General features: G+C 44.6%; 1 protein-coding gene across 1 annotated transcript; it reads right to left on the bottom strand.

Moving 5' to 3' along the window:
- Positions 1–7,772: 7,772 nt before the first annotated feature.
- GPRC5C (G protein-coupled receptor class C group 5 member C) lies at positions 7,773–24,751 on the bottom strand. Its single transcript, XM_044300099.1, has 5 exons — positions 24,497–24,751; positions 11,663–12,695; positions 10,064–10,158; positions 9,366–9,497; positions 7,773–7,859 (listed from the first exon to the last, which is right to left on the bottom strand). Exons 2-5 carry the CDS (start codon positions 12,690–12,692, stop codon positions 7,830–7,832), a joined length of 1,287 nt encoding a protein of 428 aa, XP_044156034.1. The 5' UTR covers positions 12,693–12,695; positions 24,497–24,751; the 3' UTR covers positions 7,773–7,829.
- Positions 24,752–26,133: the final 1,382 nt, after the last annotated feature.

Here is a 26,133-nt window from a genome sequence, read left to right as displayed (position 1 = left end):
TGTGCTCTTGTACATAGGGGGGCAGTATCATAATAGGTAAGCAAGGTAGTTGATGTCACCTAGGACTTCTGCACACGAACGTGTGCTTCCCGTTGCCGTATTGCAGACCCGCAATACACGGCACTGTTCCGCGTGCATTCCGCATCACAGATGCGGACCCATTCACTTCAATGGGTCCGCAAATTCGGAGATGCGGAATGGTGCGGAACGGAATCCTACGGAAGCACTACGGAGTGCTTCCGTGGGGTTTCGACCCGTACCTCCATTCCGCAAAAAGATAGAACATGTCCTATCTTTTTGCGGAACGGGCAGATCGAGGACCCCTTAAAGTGAATGGGTCCACGATCCGCTGCATTCGCGTGGAAGAGGCCTAAAGCTTCATAGCATGACAACATTTGCAAAACAGTGCCGAGTTCCTTCACACAATACGATCCTATTAGGCTGTTCCGTGCGCTCTGGGGCCCTTAGTAAATGATTATTGTTAATGACAGAACTTTTGAACCCTTTACAGGGATCTGTTATGATCTGGACCTTGGTCAAAATTTATAATGGACATACTCCATATAACGTTGGACGGTATGGACATGGACTGTGTGTCTCAAGGTTTACAGATTAGACTGAGCTCTGTGATTCTCACCTCAGGAGGACTAAGAGGATTCTGAGAGGTCTCAATAAAATCTGTGCTGCTGAGAGCCATTGGGGAACCTCCCTCTATAACCCTCGCTATGCCCTAGAGGGATTTAATATGTGCTCTCTATTAATAATTACACCGGTTGCTCGCTCCTTCTAGAATTAATTGTAAACCTCTGTAACTCATCTACAAAGCTCTCCCTGCAACCTTCTACATCTCTGTATCCCACCCTGCCTGTGGTCGTCAACCCCCCTGCCTTCATCTCTTTTCTTTAGGGTCTTTTATATGGGGTGATTACTGCCCAAACGCTTGTTCCTGATCATTGGCCAATGTGAACATGATTAGAGATTGAATGATAATTTATTCATCATCGATCAGAGGTTAGCCCATGAATAATATAAAAAAATTAAGTTTGACATAATATAGTACCTGACAAACCTGGAACCAGCACTGTACCTCACATGGATCCAGAAATCTCCCCATTTATTGCCCCAATTGCTGTGCTAGATTTATTTCAAGCTGGCAGCTCAGCGGACATGTCCTTTCTCAGGGTGGTGGCAGTTGGATGGAACTGAGCATGTGCTTCCATCTTGGTGAGCAGGACAGAGTAATAAGAAAAAAGCAAACAGCAGGTGGCGCTATACAGACAGATTTCAGTGAATAACTCAGTAGCTATAATACATTTTTAATTACATACAGTTACGAAAGTATTCAGACCCAGGTGTTGGTTTGAAAACCGTAGAATATTTTTCGTGGGATACACCTGGAAGTCATAAAAATGATCCTTTAATCAGCAGCACATCTCCTCATCCAAACAGGTTGGAAATGGAAGTGAATGGCAGAAGTTGTGAACAATTGGTTGCACAAACATGCGCTCACTGCCCGCTGCAGAAGACCCTTACCCCGTGAGATCGACTTTTCAGTCGGCTCTGATTTCAGGCAATTTATCTGCCCTTGTGAAAGGACCTTTACTCCAGTCTCCTGACCTCTCTTGTGCTGCACCTATACTTTAGAGTGATTTTTCTCAGACTTTTTTCAATTGGTCTTTATTAAAAATGTTCAACTGTTTTAAGATACAGGAGTTAAAAATCTGTATCACTTCTTAGTCCAGTCAGCTGATGGCTCATGTATCTCTGATCTAGTGACCTCATAAATACTCATTATAGCTAAACTCTTATCAAACTGGTAAGGATATGGCTTAAAATTAGTGTTTATGAGGTCAGGAGATCAGATATAAGAGCTACACGGGACTCAGGATGGATACTCTGCAAATAGACTGATTTTTAACTGCATGTATCACAAAAACTGCAGCAAATTTTTAATAAAGACCAACTGAAAAAAAATATCTTTTTAGCCCAAAATAAGTAAATGCAATCATAAAAACAATTGTCCCGAAGGTGTCCATAGAATTTAAATACAAGATCCTAGACCAGACCCATGCTGTCAATGACATAGTGCAATCCTTAGCATTAAGAAAGTGTCTTTGGTGGCCCTTAGGATTGAAGAGGTCTGCAGGAACGAGTATTTAGATAAGAAATAGCACCTTGCTTTTCCAGAAGCTCGGGAGTCAGACATTCAAAGACACTGGACAAAGCCTTTTTGCTATCTTGGCCCAAGTTGGGTTGCAACCATGGAATGGTGTCACCTTAGGTGAAGTTCTCAACTAGGTTCTCAGACTACATAGAGCCTATATAGAGGGATGTCATCATAGATGGTCATCGGAAGTAACATGAAGGAACGAGGCATCGTTTTTGAAGTGAGGCCCAGAAGCTTCAGGCTCCATAAACGTTCTTCAAGTCGTAAAACAAATTCTCTATTGTGCAGGTTGCCAAGTAGCAGGCCCCCCTCGGGCACTTTGCTTCCTCATCCTATGGGCTGTTTTTACAACTGTAGCCTCTTAATAACCCATAAACCTAAATTACTCACTGAAACGCAACCTGTCTCCCTTAACTGCTACTTCATCTCTCCTCCATCTTGCACAGACATGTTCCTTCCATCATCGAGGAGCACGTCTTTTTCATTGCTGAGGTACCTACTAGATGAAGCTCTGGTATGGAACCAGTAATTACTTGGTGAGCGATAGGTTATCATCGAATAGCTTACTTCTTGGGAAGAAGTGAATCCAAATTTAACCTATAATATTATAAGGGAATCCAATTTCCCAAGAACGACCTTAACTACTGAAAGCAGCCTGGACTCTGAGAATGACTGTTCCCTGGGTCTGTAAAGCCCATGTGAATGGTCCATTGATGGCGTGGGGGGAGGAGGCTGCATTATATAAGAGGATTAATCATAACACTATTCCATACGTGCCAAATTAACTACAAGAGCAATAAATCCCCCCCGGTGCCCAGCGTCCTCTCTAAGTTATGGACTCTCCAAGTTCCTAAAGTCCTCCTCACTCCTTGGTAGAGTCACAGAAACCATCCTCACTGCCTGGCGTGGCAACCAGAAGTGGAGGGTGAGTATCAGTGGAGTTAGATCTTGGGTCTGTATTACTTTTGGGGTCGGTAATAGTTAAAGGGTGTGGGGTAATAGTTAAAGGGTCTAGTCCCATCACGAGGATGGTTGGAAAATGTATGGTTGCGACTAAAGAAGAACAAATAACTTGCTTCAATGAAAACACACAGAAGGGCATTTGCATCATGGAAAATTGCCCCATGTTGTCTGAACCTGGTGTTTGAGCAGGGTTATATGGAGTCAACGGAAAATTCCACGTCTCGTGCTTGTCATCGACATTGTTTTTTCTCACATAAATCTTTACCAGGTAAATTTTTACCTTAAAGGGGTTCTTCTAGGAGTACAAAAATATGGCTGCTTTCTTCTAGAAACAGCGCCACATCTGTCTGGAATGGCGGCTGGGTTCCAATCAAGTGAATGGGGCTAAGCTACAACACCCCATAATGAATGACCCTAGGTACCATCTGCTCGCTATTGTGATCATTGAATCCGTTGACACGGGGTGTTTGTGGACCTTCCACGTATACAGACCCAGTTATAATCGAGGCCTCTATATTAAATCACCAAATGCTCACATCATCTAATAGGCCCTCTAACAATAATAATAAAAAAAAACAACAGAGGAACCTTTGAGCCCTCAGGGTTTGGCTGTGACAGCTATTAGAGATGAGCGAATTTCATATTTTGAAATTCGTTCACGCTTCGTTTGGCGGTAAAAGCAGAATTGCGTTATGGATTCCGTTACCACAGACCCTAACGCAATTCTATGGACTCCCCTGCATAACGGAAACGGGACGTTTTGCAGCCCATAGACTTCTATTGTGCCTTTAGAGGCATTCCGTTATGCATTCTGTCATAGAATTGCGTTATGGTCCATGGTTACGGAATCCATAACGCAATTCTGCTTTTACCACCAAACAAAGTGTGAACGAATTTCATAACATAAAATTCACTCATCTCTAACCGCTATCTCCGTACCCTTGTAGCAACGTCCTTGGATATACCCGGTGATCTTCACAAAACTGCAAATGACAGATCACAAGGGGATATGTTATCATCGGTGATGGTCAGTTCGCACATGCGGGCTGCACATGCGGGCTGCCATCTTGACTCACCGGTCCGGCGATGCACAGGTAAGCCCTTACCTGTGCCTGTGCAGGGAGCCGGTCTGAAATAAATGCGGTCACCAGGAGCAGGCAGTTCCGAGAACAGCCGCCGGGGGCCTTCATCAGGACTGTTCTTGGAACTGCCTGCTCCCGGTGACCGCCTTTGATTTCAGACCGGCTACCGCATGTGTTCGTTAGCGAACACTGTGAACTGACCATCACTGGTTATCATTAGAACCTCTCAGTAGTGCAGCCTTAGGCTTTGGGCCTAGAAATTGTATCTCAGTCTAGAAGAAAGATATCGAAATCCCAGTTTTCAAAGTTTTACTTTAGAAAAAAGGACCTTTTGGGAGGGACGAGAAGAATGAAAGGAATAACAGAAGGTTAGACAAGAGCAAACATGTAAAAAAACACAACAACTCAAATTCCGCCATGAAATGTACAGTTTTATTCCATTTATTCACATATAATTACAAATTTAAGTTAAATAGTCACTTATTTTTTTTATATTTTTGTTATTTTTCACTAACCAGACACATAAACTTAGCTATGAAGCCACGTGATTATTTTTTTTTCCTTAGGTGATTTACAAAGTTGGCAACAGTCCCGAATTTTCAGAGACAGTCCATGCAAATTTGGGCTGTCCTGGGCAGTAAATGGCTTGTGTACGCCCTCCCACTGTAAATGGGTGGCCCTGCCCTATTTGGGGCTGTTTTGTCCCAAATCATGGATTTAAATATGACATATTTGCGCTTCTAGGGACCGGCGCAGAAGCGGTGACTGAAGATTACGTGATTGCTCCCATAGCGAGGTCACTCACACAGACATCCAATCGTTCATCACTTTCACGCGCAAAACAAATTGTAAAAAGAAAAAAAAATCTCTCTATACAGAACGTCAGGTAAATAAAATACACATAAAAATATCGATATTTTTGCCCGTAAATGCTCACACAGTGAAATAAACGGACTTTCTTAGAACATGTCAGTTGTCTTCAAGGCACTGGTATATATTTGGGAGCAGTATGGCAGCAGACATTATTGCCACAGGGCTGAAAAAAGCCTAGGGCCTCATGTATGAAGAGGACTGGAGAGGAAACGTCTTCTGGTTGCCCATAGCAACAGTAACCACCATTTTGCAGCACTGTAGAAAATGAAAACTGAACTCTGGTTGCTATGGACAACCAGACCCCTAGCAGTCCCTATAAATGAGGCCTAGTGCATTATAACAAGGGACCTCCGAAGTGTGGCTTTCCAGCTGTTGTGAGACTACAACTCCCAGCAGAGGCCATACCTATGTATCCTCACACCTGATGCTGACCGGTGGCACCTGGAGGTGAAGAAGACCTGGGAGTGAGAAGTGTTAAGTGAGAAGGAGGCATGAATTTATTTTTCAGGGGTCTGGAGTCCCAGTTATTTTTGGGGGTCTGGTCGAGAGTCTCATTTTTTTTTTTCATTTCTTTTGGGCTTTAGTCTGGGGACACGATTAATTTTAGGGTCTGGGGACAGGATTTATATTAGCGTCTTCTCTACGCAGCATATCAGGCACATATGGCGGCACAGTACATCTGTGGAGGCACATATGGCGGCACAGTACATCTGTGGAGGCACATATGGCGGCACAGTACATCTGTGGAGGCACATATGGCGGCACAGTACATCTGTGGAGGCACATATGGCGGCACAGTATAAATATAGAGGCACATATGGCGGCACAGTAGATCTGTGGAGGCACATATGGCGGCACGGTACATCTATGGAGGCACATATCGCGGCACGGTACATCTATGGAGGCACATATGGCAGCACAATACATCTATGGAGACACATACGACTTCACAGTACATCTATGGAGGCACATATGGCAGCACAGTATATCTATAGATGCACATACGATGGCACAGTACATCTATGGAGGTACATATGGCAGCACAGTATATCTATAGATGCACATACGATGGCACAGTACATCTATGGAGGCACATATGGCAGCACAGTATCTATAGATGCACATACGATGGCACAGTACATCTATGGAGGCACATATGGCTGCACAGACTATCTCTGGTAGTACATATGGTAACACGCTATATCTCTGGGGGCAAATATGGCGGCACAGAATATCTCTGGTGGTACATTTGGTGGCACTCTATACCTCTGGGGACATATATGGTGGTACAGTATATCTCTAGGGGAACATATGACGGCATAGAATATCTCTGGAGGTATATATGGCTGTACAGTACATCTCTGGAGAAAATAAGGTGGCACAATATATCTGTGCGGGTATATATGGTGACACAGTAAATCTCTAGGGGAAACAGTATATCTCTGGGGACACATATGGTGGTACAGTATATCTTTGGAAGGAACATATGGGGCACCATAGGATGCTATCACATAGTTGCCAACAGACCTGAATTTGCATGGACTGTCCCTAATTTTCAGACACAGTACCTGCCCAGGCCAGAAATGGGTGCGGCTTATGTAAACTCAGTTCTCAGATGGGCAGTCCTGCACAGGTTGGGGGTGTCCCCAGGGGCTGTTTGTTCTGAATTTGCCAATTGCAAAGTTGCTAAGTATACTGTCAGGCAATGCTAGGAGTTGTACTTCCACTGAAGCTGTGTGTTTATTTTTACCATCTGAAATGGTGCTGGGAAATGCACTGGGGGGGGGGGGGGCACAGAAATGTCTGCACCCCTGACTTCCAGCAATAGACTGTCAGTCCACACTGAGGGTTGTAGTCGTGGGACAGCTGGAGTGCGACCAATTGGAGACCATTGCCTTATACTATCCACCTATACCGGGAGGACCTAGTATGGAAGCGGCCATTTTGCCGTCGTAGGACTTTGATCTATCAATACACTAGGGATATAGTGACATCATTGAGACCCGAGGACAAAATGGCCGCCTCCAGCTTTAACTTCAAAAAGTATTGTGCAAATAAAGCATTGAACCGCACGTGGTTGTAGTTTGTAACGCCATGTTAAAGGGGTGATCCGACCGTTTGTATCTTCTGGATAGGTCATCAGCATCTGATCGGTGGGGGTCCTGGTAGGTCATCAGTTACAGTCGGATAACCCCTTTAACCTATAAAGGATAAATATGACCTTGCAATGACCTTTAGCCCCCCTCATCCCTTCATTTATGTCCAAAATTATGCTTTCAGTCCATAATGGTGAGAGATGCTCCGTAATTAGAGCGTCCGCTGTGTGACAACTCTTCTTTAGGCTACATGCACACGACCATATGTATTTTGTGGTCCTGCAAAAAACACGGATGACGTCCGAGTGCATTCCTGTATTTTGCAGAACGGAACAGCCGGCCCCTAATAGAAAAGTCCTATCCTTGTCTGTAATGCGGACAATAATATGACATGTTCTATTTTTTTGCGAAACGGAAATATAGGAAACTGGAATGCACACGGGGTAACTTCAGTTTTTTTTGCCGACCCATTGAAATGAATGGTTCTGTATACGGTCCTAAAAAAAAAAAAAAACGGAACGGACACGGAAAGAAAATACGTTCGTGTGCATGAGGCCTTAGTCAACTATATACTGGATTGTGTCTGAAGGAGAGGAGGAGGAGGAGGGGGGGTGGGGGTCCAGCTTTGGAGGCTGCCGAAAATGGACCTCACCACTGACTGTAGGGAGAAGAATTTGCCTAAAATAGAAATAAAAAAAAACCAATATGAGTCCTAGGTGAAGCACAGATATAATGGCATTATACATATATTGTAAGGTCAGCAAGCTGAATTCAAAATTGTGGAACGCCCCCAAACTGCATAGAATCCCACCAAATAATTCTGTTTTGAAAGGTACTACAAACGAGTCCTACTTTATGCACAGATCCTGAATGACAACCTATATTGTAGTCCAGAGATTGCTACTGGAAACAGTCAGCAAGCTGGTGGGCTAGACACGCCCTAATAGCACTGCTGGGCCGCAGTTATTAACACCCTGTATTATACTCCATATATACATTCACAATTCTGCTGGTTGTTATTAGAAACCGTCAACAAGCCTGTGAACTCCTGACAGCTTAGCTGAGCTCTTGTAATGCAAGGGGAGCGGTTAGTCATTACCTGGTGTACAGAGGACACCTCCCAGTCTACGAATCACCACAATAATCAATATGGAGACAGTGAACAAGCAGGGTATTCTGAGAGATTTCAGCTATGAAGTATGCAGAACTGTGTATGCAGCTCTGGAGTATAAAGCCTCATTCACACGTCAGTGATTTCCATCGGGGATTGTGAGCCAAAACCAGGTGTGGAGCTACACAGACATAAGGTATAAGGCTAGGGCTCCACGACTACATATGTTGCGCAACACATAGGCCACAACTACACTGCAACATGTGTCGCGCGACAATTTTTATAATGATAGTCTATGGTGTCGCACTGTGACATACTGCAACAGTCGCCGAAAAATCCATTTTGGATGTTTTTTTTGCCACTGTCATGTCGCAGTCGCAGCATGTCACAGTGCGACACCATAGACTATCATTATAAAAATTGTCGCGCGATATTACTGCGACAAACGTCGTTGTGTAGCCCTAGCCTAAGGGAAGGATCTGCACCTGGTTTTGGCTCAGAATCACTGAAGGAAATCACTGACCGAACACTGACTATGTGTATAATGCCTAATAAAGGATAAGTAATGTAATGTATGTACACAGTGACTGCACCAGCAGAATAGCGAGTGCTGCTCTGCAGTGTAATGCAGACTGTAACTCAGGATCAGTACAGGATAAGTAATGTATGTACACAGTGACTCCACCAGCAGAATAGTGAGTGCAGCTCTGGAGTATAATACAGGATGTAACTCAGGATCAGTACAGGATAAGTAATGTATGTACACAGTGACTGCACCAGCAGAATAGTGAGTGCAGCTCTGGAGTATAATACAGGATGTAACTCAGGATTAGTACAGGATAAGTAATGTACTGTATGTACACAGTGACTCCACCAGCAGAATAGTGAGTGCAGCTCTGGAGTATAATACAGGATGTAACTCAGGATTAGTACAGGATAAGTAATATAATGTATGTACACAGTGACTGCACCAGCAGAATAGTGAGTGCAGCTCTGGGGTATAATACAGGATGTAACTCAGGATCAGTATAGTAATGTAATGTAGGTAAAAATTCACTTAAATGGATTCATACCTGTCCATTATTTGTACTGTGTTGGTTCTGTGCAGCGTATGCATCCTCGGCTCTCAGTGTGGAGTTTCCGCTGGCAGCCGGATGAGAGTTGGCAGTGGCTCTGGGAATTATTACATCATACTGAAAGTCTGTCTGTGGCAGAAGAAAAGGAGAAGTATGAGTTGTGTGATAGAAGCTTATCAACTAATTAACAGCAAAAAGGGTAATTAAAGGGAATGCTCCAAGATTTGAAAAAAATTAAATGCAGGGAATGTTTTAAACTATGTGCAGCGGCTTTCATAAACAGCACCACTCCTGTCCACAGGTTTTATCTGGTATTGCGGCTCAGCCACATTCACTTCAAGTGGAGACAAGCTGCAATACCAGACACAACCTATGTTTATCTGAGCTTGGACAACCCCTTTAACTGTGACTGGTAGAGAAACCCAGGAATCCCTTTAATGGAGATGGTGAGGTCTGAAAAGGGCGCAGTATACGTGCAGCACAACACAGCCAATGCTTATATACCGCTTTCTTGGAGACGAGCCAATGAAAAGCCAGGAACGGCTCAGGTTACAGTCCCTTTAATTGCGCTGTATGACTTTAAGGAGCAGTGTCTGTTTTGGATGAGTCCCCGGTATAGTATGAATAGCTGCAGTGTGGCTGCTATCTGGGAGAAGGCGCTTGCAGGCAGTTCCTGGCTCGCGCTTGGCACTTACCGGATTTTTATTCATTAATGCCATCTCCGTGGGCTGGTATACGCTGCTCCTGATCTGTCCATTGTACCCGCTGTACGGAGATACCGGGCGCTTGGCTGGCAACAGGAAGAAACAGATATGAGTTCAGCATAACAGAAATCGGAGCATATACTGTGTGGTTTGCTATTTCTGCTACTGAGACTGCGCCCCCATGACAACACTTCCTATCCCTGTGCCATGGCAGCTCAGGGTTTACACAGGGGCATTGGAACTAATAGAAACGAATCAGAAGGCAGTCTTCATTTTCATCCGATTGGTTCCCAAGAGGACCAGGCCCCTGTGCTATGGCAGGAGGTGTTGTCATGGGGGTCAAAAGCACAACAATTATTTTTTTTTTAAAATCTCAAAAACATATTTTATTTGTAAAAAAAACCAAAAATCCCATTTACAAAATGAGGAGAAGTCCTTGAGTTGTCCTCTGCTGTCAAGCTGCCAAAATTGTATTCATATGCTTCCCCTGTTTCTGGGAAAGCTGGGTGACTACAAATATGGCTGCCAATACTACTCTCATAGGAGCCACCATCTAGTTATTTTTGAAGTCATGAATAGTAAATTTACACCATATATGACATTTGGGAGTGGAGGCTAGCTGGGTGACAAGCAGAGTAATCATGCTGGTTATACTGGTTGTCACTCAGGCTTCTCAGGAACAGATATAATCAAGAAACAGGTGACTAGGATATAATTCACGGCTGCTGGCTAGACATAAGCGCATTTGCTGTCTGGGTTGTACCCCAGTAATACTGAAAATGGACCAACCCTTTAAGGGTAACTCCACCTTCAAATATGCTTCTGAGGTGTCAAAAGTTTATTTAGGGGTGTATTTCCCCTTTAATAATTTCACTGATGATGTCATTAGATGGACTCGATGAGATCCGACCCAGACTGAAGGGGCAACAGTCCTCTATAGACCAGCAGACCATACATTTCCATGGACAGGGAAATCAATGGAGCAGAACAGCAAAAGTTCTGTTGAGGATCTTTTGTCTCTACTGAGGCCCTCAGCCTTTTTCAGTTTAGGAATTGGCAGGGTACTGATTGGATTGTTTTAAGATTGGTGGCCTCTCTATCCCACTATTAGGACTCGGACCCCACCTTAACCTAATTACTTGTAAAAGAGGTGGCACTCATGCATGTCGTCCCTCTGCTGAAGAGTATGGGAGTAATGGAGGCAGCCAAGCAGAGACTTCCAAAAGAGAGGGATGTACACCTCTTCTTAGCTGGATAGAGGCCATAAAGTGATCTTTAGATGGGCATCCTGACATATAAATACTAGATATTTTTGGAGAAGGTAAATTCTAATAATTGGATCGAAGAACCAGCCTGGGCAGTGAGGGTGGTTGGTGAAGGTTCCCTAGGTCCACAAGTTGATGGAGGTCTGAGACACATGCCCTCCCTATTATATGGTTCTTTTGTGGGTGCCCATCAAAAGAAGACAAATCATCTGGCACTGTGTGATGAGAACATGCCCAGGGACAGTGGTGGGACTGCAACCTCTCAACCACACGGCACCACTGAGGTATGGATGACATTTACGAAAATTCATCCAAACTTGCTTACCAGGCTGTGGCTCATCCATAGAGAACGCTTTGTTTTCCACATACATGCTCTGGGATGTTTGCTCCTTCAGGATGGTTTCGTAACCAACCCCTCTTGCAGGGTAAACTTCTTCTTCAAATGACTGCTCTAGACTTGGCTTGGTCAACTGGGAGATCTCAGGGATGATATAGAAAAACACAAAAGCCCAGGCATTTGATACCAGAGCAATGGCCAATGTTGGGTCATCCCAATAAAGATTTCCAACCCGAGTGTTTCCATACACATACATAACGATCCACACGATCCAAATGCAAGCGGATAAGAAAAGCGTGAGCAGAATGAAGACTGCATGTTTCTTCCAGTGACCATATCGTCCACACAAGGCTGGCCAGGCGGTCACAAATCCAGCAAGGATGAGAAACATCACATATATCAACGCCATAACAAAGTCCTCATTGGCAATAAAGCATGGCTGACCCAAAGTAATAGGAGTACGTACAACTGTAATAATCAGCCACTCTGTATTGATGATCACCTCCACCAGTGATAGGGCAATAGCCATGCCAAAAATCCACCAACCGCTTGGCCCGGTGTTTTTCCTCACCAAATAGTTGAGATTCCCTGCATGGACCCACAAGCAGGAGAAGCAAATGGCAAACAAGACACCAAAGAGAAACCTTCGAGAAGCACAAGTGGAGAAGTCCTTCTTGACCACCATATCGAACACAAGACAAAAGAGTCCAAGTGTGCCAAGAAGGAAAAACACTTGAGTTCCCAGCATGCTCTTCTTCCTCTTGTCTTGAATGAAGGGGGCGCTGGCCACCAAGACAATGGTAAGGATGAAGGAAGACACAATGCCGGCACTGGTTATAGCTTGTAGGACGATGCCCCATGCTGCTGACAGGTCACATAAGTAATAATAGATTGGGTCTAATCCTTCTCCACAGCCTGTAGGTACGGTTTGAGCCTTGGCCATATTAGTGAAGAAGGACATAAGCCATGCAGAAGCCAAGATGGTCCCAGATGGACGGAAGCCGCTGAGAAGAGCCATTTCCTACAAAGAATATGGAAACAAAGTTAAAAAGTTGATCTGCATCCCAAGCTAGCATCCATGGTTGTTCTCCTTAACCATGGCTTCTTTATTCTAAAAACAGCGCCACACCTGACCACAGGTTGTGTGTGGTTTTGCAGGTCAGCATTATTACTTTCAATAGAACCTAACTGCAATACCAGATATGACCCATGGACAGGTGTGGTACTGTTTTTGAAATATAGCGGCCACATTTTTTAATGATGGACAACCCCTTGTAACATTTTCCAAACTGAAGCTTCACCTTTGAATACTAAATAACTGTAATGGTGTAATTGGAAATGCTCCTTCTAGCTGGGAGGGTCATATAATTATAACCTGAAGGGTTGTGGCTGGTGCCAGTGTTGGGGCACCCTGAGGGGCACATTTATATTACTATAAGGCAACAGTCCCAAATTTGACCCCATCACAGCAAATTGGGCTTGTCTCATGCTGGAAATAGGAGGAGCTTATGTTGTTGTTACATGTGCGCTTGGTAGCTGAAGGCATCTGTGTGGGTCCCATGTTCATATGTGCCCGCGTTGCTGAGAAAAATGAAGTTTTAGTATATGCAAATGAGCCTCTAGGAGCAACGGGGGCGTTACCATTACACCTAGAGGCTCTGCTCTCTCTGAAACTGCCACACCCTCTCCTCTTTGATTGACAGGACCAGGTAGAGAATATGTCATCACACCTGGCCCTGTCGATCAAAGTGGAGAGGGAGCGGCAGTTGCAGAGAGGGCAGAGCCTCTAGATGTAACGGCAACGCCCCCTTTGCACCTAGAAGCTCATTTGCATATATTAAAGCATCATTTTTCTCAGCAATGCAGGCATATATGAACATGGGAACAACACAGATGTCTTCAGCTGCCAAGCGCACATGTAACAGGTCAGCCAGTGTCATAGGTACAAAACTGCTGACAGATGCCCTTTTAAATAAGCCACACCCCTTTTAAATACATTTGTGAAAGCCCCACCCACTTTTAAGAAGGAATGCTTTAACAATAATTAATAGGAAGATCTTCTGATCCCTGAATGACATACCCGCGCCCCCATATGTGCGGCATAATCAAAACTGAGGAAAGCAAACCTTTATGGGAGCTGTAATGGCGGTCTTATATTGGGCATCACCCAGCTTTTCCAGGAATAGATATACATAAGAAGCGGCTGCATATAATTTTGATAACTTTGATAGCAGTGGACAACAACTTACTTACATAGTTCCTATAGGCGGTTGCACATGGTCCCAAAAGCCCCGCTGCCACATAAGAGAAAGCGCTATTATGTATGACAGATCATAGACCTGATAGAACAGCCTACAGCCAAATATAGTCAGAGTATTAGGGTCAGTGGTTTCATCAACCTCGTGGAAAGTGCTGGGACTTGTAGTCCCCCAGATGACGACAATCACAAGCTTCTGCGGAACAGACAGCTCTTGCCAACTAGTATTTCCATCCAGATAACAGACTGTTCACACAACGTCCACCGTATCACACAGTGATGATTGCAAACATATTGTTCCCCATCTGGCGGTCACGCTTAGCGCATGAAAAAAGTAACCCATTAAGTGCCAAGAGCTTTTCAGTGCTTGTCTACAGGGTGTGCCAGGACTGTGGAAAAAAAAACAGTCCTTTGCGTGGCCGAGGCCAACCAATCTGTTACTAAGAGCATACACAACCAGCGGAAAGTCAGCGAAGATGAAGCATTACACTTTATATTCAAAACGCGTAAGCAGTTTTACTACACTGGCTGGACTAATCATCAATGGGTTAAGTTCCGCCAACGACTCTTCAGAATAGAGAACAGCCGTTTCGCTGATAGAGGAGGAGGTCTGATAGACCTTTTAGGGCATTTTACAGAAAACTGTCTAGGGCTACTTTCACACTCGCGTTTGGTGCGGATCCGTCATGGATCTGCACAAACGCATCCGTTCAGAACGGATCCGTTTGTATTATCTTTAACATAGCCAAAACGGATCCGTCCTGACACACAATGTAAGTCAATGGGGACGGATCCGTTTTCTGTTGTGCCATATTGTGTCGGTGAAAACGGATCCGTCCCCATTGACTTACATTGTGTGCCAGGGCGGATCCGTTTGGCTCAGTTTCCTCAGACGGACACCAAAAGTACGAAAGCCTAATGGAGGCGAAACGAAGCCAAACTGATGCATTCTGAGCGGATCCTTATCTATTCAGAATGCATTAGGGCAAAACTGATCCGTTTTGGACCCTCTTGTGAGATCCCTGAACGTATCTCACAAACGGAAACCAAAACGCCAGTGTGAAAGTAGCCTAAACTGGACAATTCCTTTAAGTCAGTGGTGATATGGGAGGGGCAGTGACAGCTACTCATCTTTTTTTTATAAATTACCAATGAATTATCACATTACAACTGGAAGTTGGGTTAATTGCTACCTGTAGGAAGAGACCTGATCGAAGGCATCATGTCAGACCGAAAGGGCAAAGTGGGCACCTAAATATCACTTTGAGATGGCACACCCACTTGATAAGTAGAGTGAACTTTGTGATAATGTTGATCTGGCAAAGTATAGCACTTTGTGTTGACTTTGCATGTTGTTTGTCACTTAGGTTTCTCAGGGTGTGGTGTCCCTCGTGGGGTTCTTTGGGGGAATATGTGTGGCCAGGTTCCTTATCCCTCATTCAGTCTGACCAAACCTAGAATTTTGGACTGAAGGCTAAGGCCTTCTGACTTGGTTGATGGCCCATCTTGTGACTTGGTACATAGTTCCATCCAAAGAAAGAAGGAACCTGTCTTCAACTTTTATTGCCCAACCTTGAATTTTAAGGAGACATGGGTTGCAGAACAGGCAGATGCCATTGCACAGGTGTCCCTAAGTTTCGGTGAGTAGAGGCCACTTGTCCATGACTCTTTGCCAGACTTCAGGCTCAGGGACTAGGTAAGAGCCCCTTCTGCTCTGGTATTTTTTCAGTGACTCCCCCATCACCCCCTATACAATCACCAATACAATAATTATGAGAATTCTTCAGAGTTGCTGAGTGTTTTCCTGCATATTTCAGGAAGCGTCTGAATGGGTCACATACTGGAAGCGACCGCCAGCGGAATGTGCGAGGAAGCTCTGCTTGGGAGAAAAGGAAGAGAAGAGAAGAAACTGCTTCCCGGAATATAGGAGCATGGGATATTCGAGGCATTGTCACCTGCAACATGTTCTGTGTATGAATGTGCCCACCCATGGGAAGGCTGTAGAAACACAAACATAATCATATAGTTCTGTGCCCACTGTTGGCAGACATGAGCCTCTCCTGCTTCTTCTCTTCAAAAACCGGCCATGATTTCATGGACTAGATAATTATCCACGCCCATTTGGTGACATCACAACCCACCCACAATGATGTCACCTACTGCTGTTCCTCTAATCAAGAGAAACCTACAGGTGACGGCTCGAGACAAACCAACTCACAGGATTGGTCTGAGATTTCTAGACACGCCTTTGGCCGTGTCCAGAATTGCAGGTTTAGTCCAGTACAGGACGTGCCCGCTTTGATGGATGGATGACCTTCTCGAAAAATATCACAACTGGTTGATAAATATGGTGCACCTCAGGTGTGATAGTTTTCATTAAACACTGGCACCACCCCTGGGACACAAGTCTTTCCTCCATTTTCTCAAGGAGATCCAGATGGTTATCTCTGGTGGTGAGGCAAGTTGCTAGGCCGCTGTAGATCTGTAATAACGCTGTAGTAACAGGAGATCATTACTAAGGAGCTCACTAACAAGGAATCACTAGCTAAAAAATTGGGACTTTTTTTATGGGGGTGGCATAGTTTGTATGTAATAGCACCAAATTCATAGAAAACTTACCCGGAACTATATGAATTTGCCTCAAATATAGGATCCCTTCAGAAATTTCAATTATGAGCCTAGGTTTAGCTCTCCTAAACTGGCATATGTGTCTATAAATTAAGTCCACAACACTAAAATGGAAACTTGTCTGTGACGAAAATGCCATCTTGCAAATTGCCTTGGACAGGAACGGTGCAAGAGCAATACACACCACCAGTAATGCCGTAGTACATACACACCGGTGTCTTTAAGAACATGGAGGTCCAGGTGGTCACTCAGGCAGTCTCTACAAACCTAGCACTGGTTAGGTAGTGGCATGATGTGTTTGGCGATTGCCTATCTATCTCTGTGTTTTCAGGGAGTATTTATTATAGAGTCTGAAGAACTATCTACTTACATTTAAAAAAATATTTTAATGGAGTCCCCCTTTAAGCCCCGCCCAAATTTTAACGTCTAGCTTCAGATACAAACAACCATTCTAACCACTAATTTTTTTTTTTTCAGGATGAAAGCACGAATCTTACAGATTGCAACCGATCAGCCAAATGTCCCCTGGTAGAGCATTAGAAAGGGGGATTATAGTATCCCGGGGGAAGCCATTATGTATTCGGTCTTCTGGATGCGAAGCCGGAATGGTGCTGACTGCTATGTTACCTAGGAAGCAGATATTATCGCAGATGTTATTGTTACCTCTACCCCACCCCACCCATCGTCCACGTACACCTACCTCATCTTACTTATGTCCCACAGTATGTTGCTGATCTGGCATTGACCCTCACCTTTACCACGCCTGCAGAAGGAGCCAAAATAGGGAGCTATAACTTTTTTATTTTTCTCTTAAAACCTATACATAGTACATATATCCTGTTATTTAAAGGGGAAATGACAACTTAAAAAAAGGGAGAAGATACTGAACCATTTTGGCCATACAGTTTGCACCCGTATCTGCCCAATATAATACCTCCCCTCCCCCATGTAGTAGCATGCTACGAGCAGACTAATATAGATGGATGAAGCTGTCAAACGATACAAAACATTTTTTAGTCCCTGCATATGACCACAAGGCCGCAAAGCGACTTCAAATCCAGTAGTGAGACCCGATTCGGTGGGAACCCTATGAGTACTTCCATTTGCACCCCAAAAAAATCCATTGGGGCACATTTACTAAGACCCTTGCGCTGCTGTGAGATTCGTCTAATTCATGACAAGGCAGGTGTCTCAACATAAATTAGGCACATCTATGGCAGTCCTTGCGTCTGGTGGGGAAAAAAAAAGGTTTTCGCCAACATTTACTTGTTTTTGGCTGTAAATGTTAGTAAATTTGCCAGTGTCAGATTTCCAGCCGCAACACGGCCACCGACACTGCCCCACTCTGCCCCTGTCCCGCCTAACATGGTGTGACAAAATATTGTGGCAAGGGCAGTTAAAAAAGGAACTTGCGACCATTTTTTAAATATACTGTGATCTTCCCTCAAGCAGATCTGCTCAAAAAATTCACAGCGTCTCCGCTGCATGTGAACAGAACCTATAGCAGCAGATTTATTAAAATGGTCTGAAAAAAAAAGGTTTTGTTGCCCATAGCAACCAATCACAGCACAGCTTTCATTTTTCAAGAGCAGAATATGACTGGTTGCTATGGACAACAGCTAGGCCAGAAACCTCGGTGATCGTTGAATCTGGTCTGACGGGTTATATGAGATTGATGTTGATATTGGCAGATGGAAAGTGCATTAGATGGTGATGCCCTGTGGGCACAGTGATCCAGTGCTAGCACCTGTACCCAGTATATACCAGTTGCGGTCTCCATGGTCACATAAACTAAGGACTGGTTTTATCTAGCACTTAGTGGTCACCTGCTCCTTACTGTGTGTACTGGCTCATACTATTGGCCAATAGGTGACATAAGGGCGATCGACGTATTGGCTGACCATTTAATGTGTATGGGATCCTCTGAACTCTTCCCTTACTGCAGAGGGAGAAAAGGATCAAGCTGTTGGGTTTCAATATGCCCAATCCTTTTGTTCTCGGGGAGATAAGCCGCCCACTGGAGGTGTCTCCCCTTCACAACACATACAAGCTTGGCCGAGATGAACCTATGTGTCCATGGAGTGTTGGGAGGAATAGCTTTTGGTCCAATGGGGCCCTCAGTCCTGAGTAAAAATGGCCGCCTTCAACGAGTAGACTGTCCCAGCAAAGTGAGACCATTCTGTGGGAAAAGTAAACAGGATTGATTTGCTGGCGACCAGTAATTAGTATTGGTGCCGGTGAGGGAAGCAGGAAGGACGTGAAGGGTGAAGATAACGACCCTGCTCACCATTGTCCACCTACATAATTCGTTCACAGAGGAAGATTTACATACAATTGTACGGACGACACTTCTCTGTCCATTAACTTTTATCCCTATGAAATCCCTCCGGAGGCTGCAAGGTGTCTGTTTACCTTAATTAGTGTCTTCTTAATCTAATCCACACTCTTTACTAGGGTGGAGAGGAGTCTCCAGACACCTGAGATGAACAGTGGATTCAAAGGATCATGGCGGGATCTGTCAACAACATCAATCTAAGGGTCCATTCACACGTCAGTATTTTTACCTTTCCAAATAAACTTTCCTTTTTTTTTGCGGATCCGTTTTTCAGTACAGCCTTCCGTTTTTTTTACTGAAGTGCTTCCGAATCCGTTCCGTCTTTCCGTTATTCTGTTTTTTTTTTCATCCATTTTCCTGTCATGGATCCGCAAAATCAGATGGCATTCGGATAGTTTTCTGCATGTCATCCACATTTATGCGGATCCATTGACTTGAATGGACAACGGAGCCGAAAGACGGACAGAAAGTAGGACAAGCTTAATTTTTTTTCAGGATCCGCATACTCAAAAATAGGAAAACGGAACGGATTCCGTGATTTGGACAGCACTATGATTGGTGTCCGCATTTTTGCAGAGGCAATTGAAATTAATGGATCCGAAAAAACGTTCTGATTTAAATCAGAATGGAAACTGAGTGTTATAACGGACGTGTAAATGGACCCTTATACCCATGGGCTGTGTATGGAGCGGCTCCTCCATCCGAAGGGCCTAGTCCACCCTCTTCAGGACATGTCACATGTACGATAAGTCTCTGATGCTTCTCGGCCTTTTGGCTAAGATCAAGTGTAGTATCTAGTATCTGTTCTTATCAGTCCAGTCGAGCCTGGCTCCTGGACTGAACTCTGCCCATGGAGGAAGGCCGCGACAGGCTGAGCCATGGGATTAGAGGAGAGCAGAGAACCACACAGTGGCCCACAAAGGGTGTACAGCATTAGGGCAAATGTCCTGTGCGAGGTGGCCCGGGTTGCTGGATCGATGCCATTAGGTCGAGTTGTGTTGAAAGCCCAAAGTGCAAGTGCCCCAGGACTGGTGACCCTGGGGTGCGGGAACTCACAATGGCACAGCACTTTCTTTCTCACAATTTTAGCACACACCTCTATTTGCTCGGCTTCGGCCATGAAGATACGAGGAATTTTTATAATTCCGGTCGAATGTCCGGGCCGTAATGGCACACATTCACTTATTTATTTTTTATGTCACTGTGTGCACTTTTACATGTTGTGTGTTCACTAGGATTTTCAGGGTTGCGGCCCCCCTACGGGTACCCCCTCCTTGAGGTCTAGGGGGGTGTGTGTGGCCATATTGGTTCCTCACCCCCCTGCCAAACCCCTTGGGCTCTCCCTCCGGGAGAGTCCAGACCTTGTTGAAGCTCCTGGCTGACGCCTTGGGTGGCAGCCTAGGCGAAAGCCAGGAGCATAGATGGGCGTACCCTTGGCTCCGGCTGAGGGTTGCCGTTTGTCCCAGTCCCTTGCAGGAGCTTTGGCCCCGGAGGGATAGGGAATGGTTTGTGGGGGGCCCTTCTCTTTTGGAGAGGGCCTGCGATAGACCGCGACCTAGTGCACGATTTTGTTGCATGAGGTGAGAGCACGACTTTGGGCTTTCGGAAAACCACAACCTGAGCACTGTTATTTGGCCACCATGTAGTATTATATGGCACTATTATTTATACACTGTAGAACTCTCTTATCTGGACACTGTATGGCACTATTAGATATGTACTGTATGGCTCTGTTATCTGGACACTATACGGCATTATAGGGGCACAGTATGACACTATTATTGATGCACTGTATAGCTCTCTTATCTGGGAACAGTATGGCACAATTATGTATATACTGTATAGCTCTGTTATTTGAACACTGTATGAGATTATAAGGGCACTATTATTTATGCACTGTATATGGCCTCATGCACACGACCGTTGTTGTGTCCCGTGTCCGTTGTTCCGTTTTCCGTGATTTTCTGCGGACTTTCAATGGGTCCGTGGAAAACTCGGCCTCCGTGATCCGCCTCCGTGATCCGTGTTTCCAGTCCGTGAAAAAAATATAACCTCTCCTATTTTTTTCACGGACAACGGTTCGCGGACCCATTCAAGTCAATGGGTCCGTGAAAAAAATACGGATGCCCACAAGATTGTCACCCGCGTCCGTTTTTTTTTCCTATCATTTGCATGGCAAACTAAACTTAGATTTTTTTTTACTTTCCTTCATGTTTGGAGATCCTCTAAAAATAAAGGAAGACACACGGAAACAAAAATGGACACGGATCACGGAACAACGGAACCCCTTTTTGCGGATCGTGTGTATGAGGCCTATGTCTGTTATCTGTGTACAGTATGGCACTATTATTAACTGTAAAGCTCTATTTGGACATTTATGACATTTTAAGGGCACTGTATGGTATTTATGCACTGCACTGTATAGGTCTGTTATCTGGGTAGTGTATGGCATTATAAGGGCACTGTATAGCATTATTATTTATGCACTGTATAGCTGTGTTATCTGGGTAGTGTATGGCATTATAAGGGCACTGTATAGCATTATTATTTATGCACTGTATAGCTCTGTTATCTGGGTAGTGTATGGCATTATAAGGGCACTGTATAGCATTATTATTTATGCACTGTAAAGCTCTGTTATCTGGGTACTGTATGACAATAAAAGTTCACAGTATGCCACTACTATGTATGTACTGTATAGGTCTGTTTTCTGCATAAAAATAGAAAATGTCCTATTTTTTTGCAGTGGGGATTCAAGTCCATGGATCGGCATCTGCAAACGGCGCGCAAATTTGCGTTCCGCAGCACTGGCATGGGGGCACACACGCTGGCGTGCATGAGCCCTTACTATGTTATTCATTACACTGCTCTATTTAGTGAACTTCATGAGAACTGAGTCTTGATAAAAAAAAAAATCTCCAGCCGTTTTATGTACACAGCTCCTATGCAGACCTATGTTTTCCTATCCTTATAGACACAGAGGCAAACCCTACAGGCATACTCTATGTTACTTACTTCTCTGCTAGGTTAACAAGAAGAGGGGGCCATGGAGTAACACATTACTACAGCATCTGACTACACAGGCTTTGTTTTTGTAGTCTGTAACCATGGAGACACATAGGGCTGTAAATGAGATGTATACACAAAACGATAAGAGATTTTTGAGCAAAGTTTTTTTGAATTGGAGCAATAGCATTTGACGATGGCCTCTGAATAGCAATTCCATAATGAGACCAAATGACAAGGCGCCACAGAGATGACGTGATAATCCGGAATGTTTGATAATCCGGCAAGGTCCCACCAAGTGAGGGCTGGATGTCACATTCACCTCCATAGGTGTGGCCTGTTGTAAGGTGGTACAGCAATGGCACGACTTGTACTGTGGCAGGGACAGGGGTGGCGCTACAGGTCAATGATTACATACCCACATATGACGTCAGCCAAGCACAAGACACAAACCAACCTGGTGCCCAGGGCCATGTTCAGATTAGTCGGAGGCACGCGTCTAAAAGGGGCAGTCTGTTTTCTGTAAACAAGGCGACCAAAAACATCTGAAGAACAAAAGGTCGCTCGGTTTTTAACCCTAAACAACTTTCCGCTTGAGATAAGCGGTGCCAGGTGATGCTGATCCCCACAACAGGACAGGCATGGTGGAACAGCTGGGCTATTCATTAAGCAGTATAGAAGGGGAGTTCGTACGCGCCGGGGCACACCCCTGAAATATATCAGTGCGGGCACATCTACCTCTCCTCCTCCTGAGGGCTCATGCACACGAGCATATTTTTTTTCCATTTCAGTTTTTTTACAGGTCCGTAAGCGGAACCATTAACTTCAATGGGGCTTATATAAAACCGGAAATGACTCTGTATGCATTCCATGTCTGTTCTGCAAAAAATTTGAATATATCCTGTTATTGATATGTTATTGACCTTTTTCGGACAAGGACAAGCATTGTTACAATGGATCCGCCAAAAAAAAAACGGATGCAACACGGACATCACATGGATGATCCGTGTTTTGCGGACCACAAAATACTCCGGTTTTGTGTATGAGCCCTTATTCACGTGTATGGGAGAGGGCACACACTCCTGACACCTGTATCAGATCCACCCCCCCCCCTTTATAGGTGCCGTTCCTGCCTCATTCTCACCCCATGCTGGGGCTATGTACATATTCCACCTCTATGGAAAATCCTCCCCCGGCTGCGCCTGCAGCGGACGCCTCTTGCTTGTATAGGGGTCTGCTGGGAATTCGGGATGTGTCTGACGCTCTGAGCAGGCTACTACGAGTAAAACATAAATCCCAAACACTATAGCTCTGTGTGCTTAATATGTGCATAAAGGCTGACCGCTGCTGCCTGCTTAACCCCTTCCCCTCTGTCCACATATATACTGCCTGCTTATCCCCCAAGGATGGACATACTGCCTGCTTAACCCCTTCCCCTATATATATATATATACACACACACACTGCCTGCTTAACCCCTTACCTGCCATACCTAAATACTGCCTGCTTAACCCCTTCCCATATATATATATATATATATATAGATATATATATACATACACACACTACCTGCTTAACCCCTTCCCTGCCATACATAAATACTGCCTGCTTATAAGGATGTACATACTGCTTGCTTAACCGCTTCCTTGCCGCACATACACTGCCTGCTTAACCCCTTCCCCTCCACATATATACTGCCTGCTTATTCCCACCCCAAGTATGAACATGCTGCCTACTTAACCCCTTCCCCTCCACTATATATACACTGCCTGCTTGACCCCTTCCCCTCCTCTATATACACTACCCACTTAACCCCTTTCCCTCCTCTATATATATATATATATATATATACATATATATACACATACTACCTGCTTATCCCCCAAGTACAAAGAACCTAATTTTAACTCCTTATGTTAATAGCAGATGTCACAAAAAGCAAAGACCAAGGATAATCCAAGTTTAACCCATTGCCCTCAGAAGAGGTGGCTAAAACCACATGTATGCGGAAAGGGGCACAATAAAATTACTGTATAATGAAAAGTTCTGCCGATTTCTGTCATGCTTTGTGTTAGAACTTCTCGCCATGTTCAAGCTCTCTGCTTGCCGTCAGTGAATGGGAACATTCTTGTTTACATCCTGAGACGGGCCAGGAGAGTACGTTTGTGCTATTACTGGTTTGTTTGCGTTGCCAGGACTTGATACGATTGTAACAAACCCTCAGCGGTGAGAAGTTTTAGACAAAACAACAAAATGCATGCTTAACCCCCCCCCCCCCCTCCTTCTCCATGGAGTCTACATTGCAAAAATAGGTATGATTAACCCATTGTCTTCCACAGAAGTGCGTGTAGCCTGTACCTATACACTCATTATTGGAGACCGCACTGTGTGCATAACCCATTTCACTCCATAGTAGTCCAGAAAGCAGAGTTACAATGCACAGTGGGCAAAATAAGGCAGATTTAACTCATTCTCATCCGCAAACCTCTATCCAAGAGATAGTACAGATCAAACAGTCCATTCAGACTATTGCAGTCCACAAGGACAACTTCATTGCACTGCAGAGGACACTACAGCCTGTCACTGTGGCTCTTACCTGTATTTTGGAGGGGATCTCCCCCAGGTGTGGAGCAGAGCACAAGGAGCTCTTGATTCCTGAGTCAGAGGGTGAGCGGTCCTCTCCTGGGCACAGGCAGGGGGTTCTGCAGGACTGCTCTCTAATCTGCTAGTTCCTCACACTTCTGCACTCCTCCTTCTCCTGAGGTTGCACAAGCTCGCTGACATCAGAGTGACATCACGAAGACTCCCCTCAGGACCTGACAGGTACACAGCCACTCCTTCCTTCCTGGCTCCACACTGGAAGGGAAGCAGCACACACACCCTTCAGAAGTTACACAAAAATTAACCCTTTCTGAAAAAGAATTGTCTGTGTTAGATGCGCCTTACAAGGATGATGTGGATAATAATATGATGCTGAGAGCACAGGGTGACTAAATGTTAGTGGGGTACCTGCAATTATTTGATATAGACAACCCCTTTAATTCCTCTTTAGGACCTCCCTTAAAAACCAGACGAGGACCAGTTACTTACAGTGAAAGTTATTGGGAATTAAAGGGTTAACCTCACAGTGTGAGGGAAAATTATGCCATTACTTACTCATCGATAGGGGTCGGACCACTGGGACCCCCTTAATCCCTATAACCCCTTTATTGTAGGGATTTCATAATTTAGATAGGAGTTAGATAGACAGAAAGAAAGAAGATAGATAGATAGATAGAGAGAGAGAGATATGAGATATATAGATGTGAGATAGATATGAGATAGATAGAGAGAGAGATATAAGATAGATAGATAGATAGATAGAGAGAGAGAGAGATATGAGATAGATAGATATGAGATAGATAGATAGATAGATATGAGATAGATAGATAGATAGATAGATAGATATGAGATAGATAGATAGAGAGAGATATGAGATATATAGATGTGAGATAGATAGATAGTGAAATATGAGATTGATAAGAGATCAGTAGAGATGTCTCGAACATAAAATTTTCCGTTCGCGAACGGCAAACGCGAATTTCCGCGAATGTTCGCAAACGGGCGAACCGCCATAGACTTCAATAGGCAGGCGAATTTTAAAACCCACAGGGACTCTTTCTGGCCACAATAGTGATGGAAAAGTTGTTCAAGGGGACTAACACCTGGACTGTGGCATGCCGGAGGGGGATCCATTGCAAAACTCTTATGGAAAATTACATAGTTGACGCAGAGTCGGGTTTTAATCCATAAAGGGCATAAATCACCTAACATTCCTAAGTTGTTTGGAATAACGTGCTTTAAAACATCAGGTATGATGTTGTATTGATCAGGTAGTGTAACGGTTACGCCCGCTTCACAGTGACAGACCAAACTTCCCGTTTAACGCACCGCAAACAACCGCAAACAGTCCATTTGCACAACCGCAAACTCCCCATTTGCACAAGGTTGGATACCAAGCTAGCCATGTCCCGTTCCTTGTCCTCACTGACGTCATTGAAGGTCTCTTCCTCCACCCAGCCACGTACAACACCAAGGGTCCCCGAAAGGTGACAACAAGCCCCCTGGGATGCCTGCTGTGGTTGGTCTTCCACCTCCTCAAAGCCACCTTCCTCCTCTGACTCCTCTTCTTCAGACTCCTCTCTCTGCGTTGCCGCAGGTCCAGCAATCGACGACGACAAGGCTGCTTCTGGT

This window comes from Bufo gargarizans, chromosome 6 (assembly GCF_014858855.1).
Source record: "Bufo gargarizans isolate SCDJY-AF-19 chromosome 6, ASM1485885v1, whole genome shotgun sequence".
Lineage (NCBI taxonomy): Eukaryota > Metazoa > Chordata > Amphibia > Anura > Bufonidae > Bufo > Bufo gargarizans.
Note: the sequence above shows the minus strand (reverse complement) of the source record. Positions and strands in the feature narration are given on the sequence as shown.